This window comes from Symphalangus syndactylus, chromosome 16 (assembly GCF_028878055.3).
Source record: "Symphalangus syndactylus isolate Jambi chromosome 16, NHGRI_mSymSyn1-v2.1_pri, whole genome shotgun sequence".
Taxonomy (NCBI): domain Eukaryota; kingdom Metazoa; phylum Chordata; class Mammalia; order Primates; family Hylobatidae; genus Symphalangus; species Symphalangus syndactylus.
The window spans coordinates 15945475-15953191 of NC_072438.2; the positions used below are offsets into that span (position 1 = coordinate 15945475).

The 7717-nt window shown below is 51.1% G+C and overlaps 1 protein-coding gene across 1 annotated transcript in view; it reads left to right on the top strand.

Annotated features, from left to right (window-relative positions):
* Nucleotides 1-6559, top strand: part of JAKMIP1 (janus kinase and microtubule interacting protein 1) — a 175766-nt gene extending 169207 nt beyond the window's left edge. The window contains exons 20-21 of the mRNA XM_055245778.2: nucleotides 2990-3055; nucleotides 6480-6559. Coding sequence (XP_055101753.1) covers nucleotides 2990-3055; nucleotides 6480-6530 — 117 coding nt within the window. The 3' untranslated portion in view covers nucleotides 6531-6559. The remainder of the gene's footprint in view (nucleotides 1-2989; nucleotides 3056-6479) is intronic.
* Nucleotides 6560-7717: the final 1158 nt, after the last annotated feature.

The following is a 7717-nucleotide window of genomic DNA, read 5'->3' on the forward strand; positions in this document are numbered from 1 at the left end:
CAACAGAGCTCAACTGTGAACCCAGGTCATCAGATGAGGCCACTCTTACCCACTGCTCTTTCTGGCCTCCCACACTCTGATGAGACACTGTTTCCTAAGCGTGAATATCAAGAAATATTAGAATGAGAGCCAGGTTGTCAGGCTGATTTTTTTTTTTTTTTTTTTTTTTTTTTTTTTTTTTTTTTTTTTTTTTGAGACGGAGTCTCGCTCTGTCGCCCAGGCTGGAGTGCAGTGGCGCAATCTCGGCTCACTGCAAGCTCCGCCTCCCGGGTTCACGCCATTCTCCTGCCTCAGCCTCTCTGAGTAGCTGGGACTACAGGCGCCCGCCACCACGCCCGGCTAATTTTTTTGTATTTTTTAGTAGAGACGGGGTTTCACCGTGGTCTCGATCTCCTGACCTCGTGATCCGCCCGCCTCGGCCTCCCAAAGTGCTGGGATTACAAGCGTGAGCCACCGCGCCCGGCTGTCAGGCTGATTTTTAAAGCCCAGGAGTTGTTCCTGGGGGATTCTCAGAAGTTCTTTGGAAGCTGTAAAGCCAGACATTAGATTACAAAGCATGGCCCTACAGATCCCATTTCACCCTCGGTGTCACGGGGTCCCACACAGATATTGTAGCAGAGGGGTCCAGACACAGAGAGATCATGTCACTCACCCAGAGCGCAACAGCTGCTACATTTGGGGCCCAGAATTCAAGCGGGGTTCAGGCTGCAGGCCTTGCTTCCTCAGCAGCTCCTCAGTCACCCTGCATGTGAGGGGCTTGCCGGGAAACTCCTGCCACTACCAGACTAAGGTCACACCTTTCCCTTTGGGTGGGAGAGAGTAGAAAATTACCAGTTAAAAAAAATAACGTATGGAGTGCTCAATGCCAAGCTCTGCTCTAAACACTTGGTACAAATTCGCTTGTTAAATCCTTAGATGTGGGCAGCACCCATCTATAGATAAGGACACCAAGCCTCAGGGAGGCAGAATAACTGCCCAAGGTCACGGATCTGAGAGAATCATCTTTTTTTCTGTCTCCTTCGCGGAATCCATTCTGTTCGGCTGCCCCTGTGATCATCCTGAAATCAAAAGCTCATCATTTCCCTGCTTAGAACCTGTCACTGGCTCCCCATGGCAACCCCAAAGCTGTGAGCACCTCATCGGGACATGGGCCATTCCAGACCCTCTGAACTCTGTCCCCGACCCCCCACCTCAGGCCTCTTGGCCTCCTGCACACGCTGTTGCATCCACCTGAAATTCCCTTCCCCTCTTGTGCATCTGGTGAACTATCGAAAGTCCCTGCTGGGTTCCACGTCTCCTCCAGCCCATGGCTCGATATCTCACCCCTTCTCACGCCTTTTTATTTATTTATTTATTGAGATGGAGTCTTGCTGTGTCACACAGGCTGGAGTGCAATGGTGCAATCTCGGCTCACTGCAACCTCCACCTCCCAGGTTCAAGTGATTCTCCTATATCAGCCTCCCTACAAGAGCGCACCACCATGCCCGGCTCATTTTTATATATTTAGTAGAGACATTTCACCATGTTGGTCAGGCTGGTCTTCCGTCCTGACCTCAGGTGATCCACTTGCCTCGGCCTCCAAAAGTGCTGGGATTATAGGCTTGAGCCACTGTGCCCGGCCCCTGTTGGTTTTCTTGATGGCGTTTGTATTCATCTGATGCCCTTTCTATTTATGTGTATGCTGCTATTGTCTGAACCGTAATTGGACTATAAGGGGAGGGACTTTGTCTTTCTCCTCAGGACTGGAACAGGCCCAGGCATATGGAACCCTATTTACTGAGTGACTAAATGTGCCCTCACTGGTGATTCTCAAAGCAGGGGCACCGGACCGTCCGCGTCCTCATCAACCAGGAGCTTGCTGGAGTGCAACTTTCACTCAAGCCCACCCCAGCTGGGCTGAGGCAGAAGCTCTGTGGGCGGGGCCTGGCAATCTGCATTTGAGCAGGCGCTCTGGGTGATGCTGACGCAGGCTGGAGAATCACTGCCCTACAGAATGCGAGATGGCTTCTCCGGGCCTGAATAAAGGCCTATGGTGACCCCACGTTTAATTTTTGCTGGCTGAACTCATCCACCCTTCTGCCTCCCAGCATCGTCTCAATGTATGAGGTCTTTATCCCGTGTGGGGCAGACAAGGGCCAGCAGCCCGCTGGGCAGAGTTGCCCCAGGGATACCCACCTTGGTGGGGCCCTTGATGGGGCGGAAGCCCTGTGAGCACATGAAGATCTGGAAATGGGGGAGTTCACCAGATTCCCTCGGTGGAGACGCTGTGTGGGATGGGGAGGAATGATCGGTAAACCACCCGGGGAATTAATTCTGCAGGTGTGGCGCCAAAGAGGGTAACTAAGAGTCCCGGTTTGCCCAGGACTGAGGGGTTTCCTGGGGCTTACACCAGGAAAGTCCTGGGCAAACCGGGTCTGTCGGTCACCCTGGTACCACATGCTGAGTGGGGTTCTAAGAGGGCGGGGTGGATGCTCGTGCAGTGGCTCCCACCAGCATTGACCTCCTCTGCCCTTCTCCCTCCCTCCCCCCAGCCCCCAGGCTGCAGCTAAATAAGTCTTGGACAAGTACGTGACTTGGTGTCACATCCCACCCATGCCCTTTATTAGCTGCTCAGGGTGCCTACATGTTTTGGTCCAGTCTTGATGTTTTATTTTTAAAAGATCCCCTCTTAAGAATGTGTACTGTGTAATTCTGTTTCCACAACCTTCTAGAACAGGCACGATCCATTATTAGCAATAGAAGTCAGAACAGAATTCCTTTGCAGAGCTGGAATACAGCCGGGGGACCAAGGCCTCCTGGGAGCTGGGACGCTCTCTGTCTTGCTTTGGGCGGTGGTGACACGGGCTTGTGCACGTATCAGAGCTCATCAGGCTGCCCACAGTGTTGGTATCTTTTATGGCTTCTGTGCTAGACCACAATAAAAAATAAAAACAGAGGTTTTAAACCTGGAGAACTTACTTTTTCTGACACATAACCTGGTGTATTTCAGAGAATCCGAGAACTGGAGGACAAACTGGAGTTTCAGAAGCGGCACCTGAAAGAACTGGAGGAAAAGGTAGGTGACTGCGGCTCAGACTGTCCCCAGGTTTCTTTCCATGAAATGTTAGCACGGAATCATTTTATTTCATAACGTCCAAAGCATAGACTCTTGTCTCCAGCCCTCCTTTCTCTGCCCTTCTTCCCCTAAATCAGCACCTCATGGAAATCGGTAGTTCCTCAAAAATTCCTTTCTGGTAAAGGCATTTCCTTCTCAATGGCTGTCAAAAATTCTGCAGGCCGGGGCCAACTCTGTGTGTCTTTTTCACAAAAGACTTTCCCCTGAATCCCTCCCCTGCTGTCTCACTAGGAAAGAGGTGAAGCATGTTAGCCCAATGAGGTCAGTGGCATCCCCCTAACCACAGACACAGGTTCTCCTCCGTGGACTCATTCACTTTTTAAATACCTTCTATGGGCCCCAAACCAGTCGCATGTTCTTGGAAGATACGGCCTCTCCCATCCGAGAGGATGTGAGGCTGGCCTCTCGCTGGGCTTTTGGTATGCTCCACCAGCCCATTTACCATGATGCCCATTTTATGGGTGAGGAAAGTGAGGCAGAGATAGATTAGGACACCCGTCCATGGTCCCACCCCTAGGAAGGGATGGCTGGGGTCTCCATGGACATCATAGCCATCCCACCCTGCCCCTCCATATGACATTGGTCCAGACAGACACATGAGTCTTGCTCAGGACACATGCAAAGCAGCTTTATCATGGCATTGCCCTTCACCTTCTTCCACCTGATGGCTGTGAATCCTTGAGGACAGGGACCACGTGGTGTTCATCTCTTCATTCAAGACAGTTCTTGCCACAGGATAGGGCATCATCAAATGTTTGTGGATGAGTAAGCAAATGATTCTAGAGGAGTACAGAAAAACAATAATTGCCTATTTAATGTCACAGAGGTAAGTTCAAGTGTGGCAACAAGATGGAGAGCTGCTGAACCCATCCAGGAGGTCCGGGGCCGGCATGCCTGTGCCCGAAGAGGGGGTCCCACCTGAATCTCAAAGGGCACTAGGGGATCAGCCCTGGGAAGAGGAGGTAGAAAGGGCATCTCTGGGCTTCATGTGTCTGAGGCCGGTCTTGTGAGAGAGGAAGCTGATTCATTTCAGGGACAAACCAGGGCAGAAATCTCTGGAAGGCAGATTCCAGGGCTGTCCAAAAATGGGATGACAGCCTTTCCAGTCCTGTAGGGAATCAAACCATGTGCCCAGAGAGATGGGACAGCTCTTGAGATTCCACCTCCGTTTCAGATGCTTCCTCTCCCTTCTCTCATGAGAGTCGGCTCCATGCAGATGAAATCACCTTCCCATCTCTGCTGGAGGCGTAGGGCCCTGCTGGGTCGCAAGTAGACCGAGGATCTGTGCGCAGGGGCAGGGGCAGGGCTCGCCTGCCAGTTCCCTGGTCGCCCTCATGGGAACCCCAGTTTTAGCTGATTCCTAGAGTCCCCGTCTGCCAGATGCCCACCCCCACCAGCCTCCCAAGGATATTTTGAGAAACCAAAGGGGTCTCAAGTATAATTGAATTTAAGAATTGCTTGAGGGATGAGCTGGCTTTGCAGATAGATGAGCCTGGGCTGTCCTCTGACCTTGCCCAGGTGGACCCAGAGAGCCTGGGAAACTCACCCCTCTGCCCCACAGAATTCACCCCTCTGCCCCAGGCCTTGGTGTTCTCATGTGCTGCTAGGAATGGTTCTCTGTCTCTGAGGGTGGATGTAGGGATGAAATTAGGTTGAGGATATGAAAGTTTGCAGCCCAGGGCCCAGGCAACGTGTGTGGACTGGCAGCACCGGTTCTTCCCATCTCCTAGGTAGCTTTACCACTTCTGTTGGTAAAATGGGTCACAGAGCCAGACCTGATAAAAGAAAGGCTTAAAACATGCCCAAGGTCATCCTTGCTGATTAAAATGTTAAAAGTCCGGTGGAATGAGCACACACTTCAAATAACACTCACTATATCCTCGGCAGTGAGAATACCTGGGAAATGGAATTGTTTTTCTGGCTCTTTTTTGACTCTTTTCTCAAAGCCAGTGTTTGGGGTCTGGTCGTCTCCTTTTGCCACAGAAGGGAGTTGCAGAAGCTGGCATGCAGGGCAGGAGGGACTGGCCAGGATGGATGCCTGACGAGGCCTGTAGGGCTGGAAACCTTCCAAGATGCCTCATGCCACCTTCATTTCCTTATAGGCACTGGGGCCTGTGACCATGGAAATAGCTCCAGCCACCACTATCCCTGGCTTATCGGTTCCTTCGTCATTGCCAGAAACTCTTTCCTGCCACACCCACACTGAATGGTCTTAATGCATTCTTCCCTCTCCCTAGGCCTCAGTTTCCCCACGTGGAAGATGAAGGGCTGGGTGACTCCCAAGGCCCCTTCTAGCTCTGACTTCCAATGATCCTACACCTTGTTTAGAAGTTGATGGCTGTTAGTTTCGACTTTTCCAATAAATAATATAGGGAGATATTACCTTGTTTTGCGGGGGAAAAAAACTCAAGGATTATTTTCAAAAACCCCAGTTGATGTTCAGATATGTTTCCCCTAATGACTTGCAACTCCTTTTGAACAAAGCAAGTCCTGAGCAGGGTAAGAAAAAAATTCTACTTTTAAGTCGACGTGTTTAATTTTTCCTCCCATTAAGACCATTTTTCCCTGATTTTTTTTTCTCTGTAAGTAGACTAATCAAATGGCATGAAAGACTTTAAATAGTGACTCTCTTGGAAGAAAGAACCCTGGCAAAGATGATGTAGGGCTGGGGTGTCCAATCCTTTGACTTCCCTGGGCCACATTGGAAGAATAATTGTCTTGGGCCACACATAAATTACACTAACACTAACAATAGCTGGTGAGCTAAAAAAAAAAATGCAAAAAAATTTCATAATGTTTTAAGAAAGTTTACATTTGTGTTGGGCCACATTCAAAGCCACCCTGGGCCACATGGGGCCTGTGGGTAGAGGGTTGGGCAAGCATGGTGTAAGCAGAAGGGCTCTACTTGTCTGCAAGTTGGACTGGGTGACCTTGAGTGGAATTTACCCTGATCTTTGGTGCACACATCATGCCCCCGTCTCTTGGTGGGAACTGCTGACCGTGACCATTGGCTGGGCCTTCCTCTATTTATACTGGCCTGCCCAAGTTCTGCATGAAGGCCACATCACAGCACCAAAAAGTCCTGTCCCGGTCCAGAGTGTCAATCTCCCCTGTCTGAGTTAGCTGCATGTCTGGGCAGTGGGTCGGGATAACCCACCCTGAGCGTGGAAGACCCCAGGATGCGTTTCCCAGGGGAGATCACTTCCTAAAGCCTGTTTACTTCCCATTTCTCTTTCTGAACCCAACAACTCAGTGTCATAGTTCTTGTAGAATGCTGCCATTGCGTTCCATGCTACATATCTTACATCTGTTTTCTTTTCTTTTTCTTCTCTTTTCCTCATTTTCTTTTGGTATTATTTTATAGTTTTTGTTCCTTTTTTTGTTTTTCTCACTAGCATTCATTCTGTGGCCTTGATGACTTCAGTGAGCCAAGACCTCGGGTTGGTATCCTTTCCTTTTTGCAGATGAAAATGATGATTTTCTAAAACAGGAGGAGTCCTCCCAGTCCCTGACTGTCACGTTCCTTGAGAGATGAGGCACCGTGGAAGGTGGCCTTGTGCTGGATGCCTCAGCTCATGGGTCTCAGTCACTGGGGGGAAGGCCCGCCCTGGGGAGGGGGATCAGGGGCTCTCACTTGGAATAAGAGACTCCTCTGTGGGTTTCATCCCCAAAGGGGGACTCTGTTTTATTCCAAAGGTTCTCTCCAGTCTGGCCTCAGTCCCTGGTGCTCTCTGTTGCCGTGTGGACCAGTAAGTCCTCTGTAGGGTCCAGGGTCTTTGGCTTCCAGGGCCAAGGGCTGCAGGAGCAGGAAGTTGCTGGACAAACGGCTCATGAGCCTAGACTACCACTTATGTGCAAAGTGCCCAGGGAGCCTGTGTAAGAAGCCACCCAGCTCCCTCCCCCTCTCACCCCTGTCCTGTGCTGGGTTTTGACACCTGTGCCATGCTCAGGGACCTCTGGAATAAGGCCATGTCAGCATCTGGTCCTCCTCTGACCACTGAGCCCTGTGTGTCCCCAGGACCCAGCTCCCACCTTAGACACCTGGACCCTTACATATTCTCCCTGAGAGTGACCATTTCAGAGCCGGGGGCTACCAGGACCCCTACACTCTAGAGTTCTGTCTTTGAATCCAGCCCAGGCTGAGGGCCCCCTGGATTCCGGGGATGCCTGCAGCACCCACTAGCTACCTGGACCCCTTAGGCTGAGCTCCGAGGCCAGGGCCCTGCCTGATGTCCTCATGGGCGTCCCTGAGGCTGACCCTAGTCCACAAGGGCTTTGGTCTGGTACCTTCTGTACCCGAGTGTCTGGGACAGTGCTGGACACATGGTCATATTCATTCAATGTTTATGGACTGAGTAAAGGAAGGATTTCAGGTCTTAGAAGACAGCTGACACTCAGTCAGATCTGAGCAGAGGTGGGGTGACCACAGGGGTGGGTGGGTGTTGGGGGATGGGGGATCTGATCCTGCTGCTGCTGCTTCTCCTGGGGGAAGGTCCCTCAGGGCTCAGCTTTAGGGGCAGGGGGCAGATAAAGCCAAGAGGTCCTCCAGCCATTTTAACCCTTGGTTCTTGTGTCGTTTCAAATTATGTTTTACTCTTACAG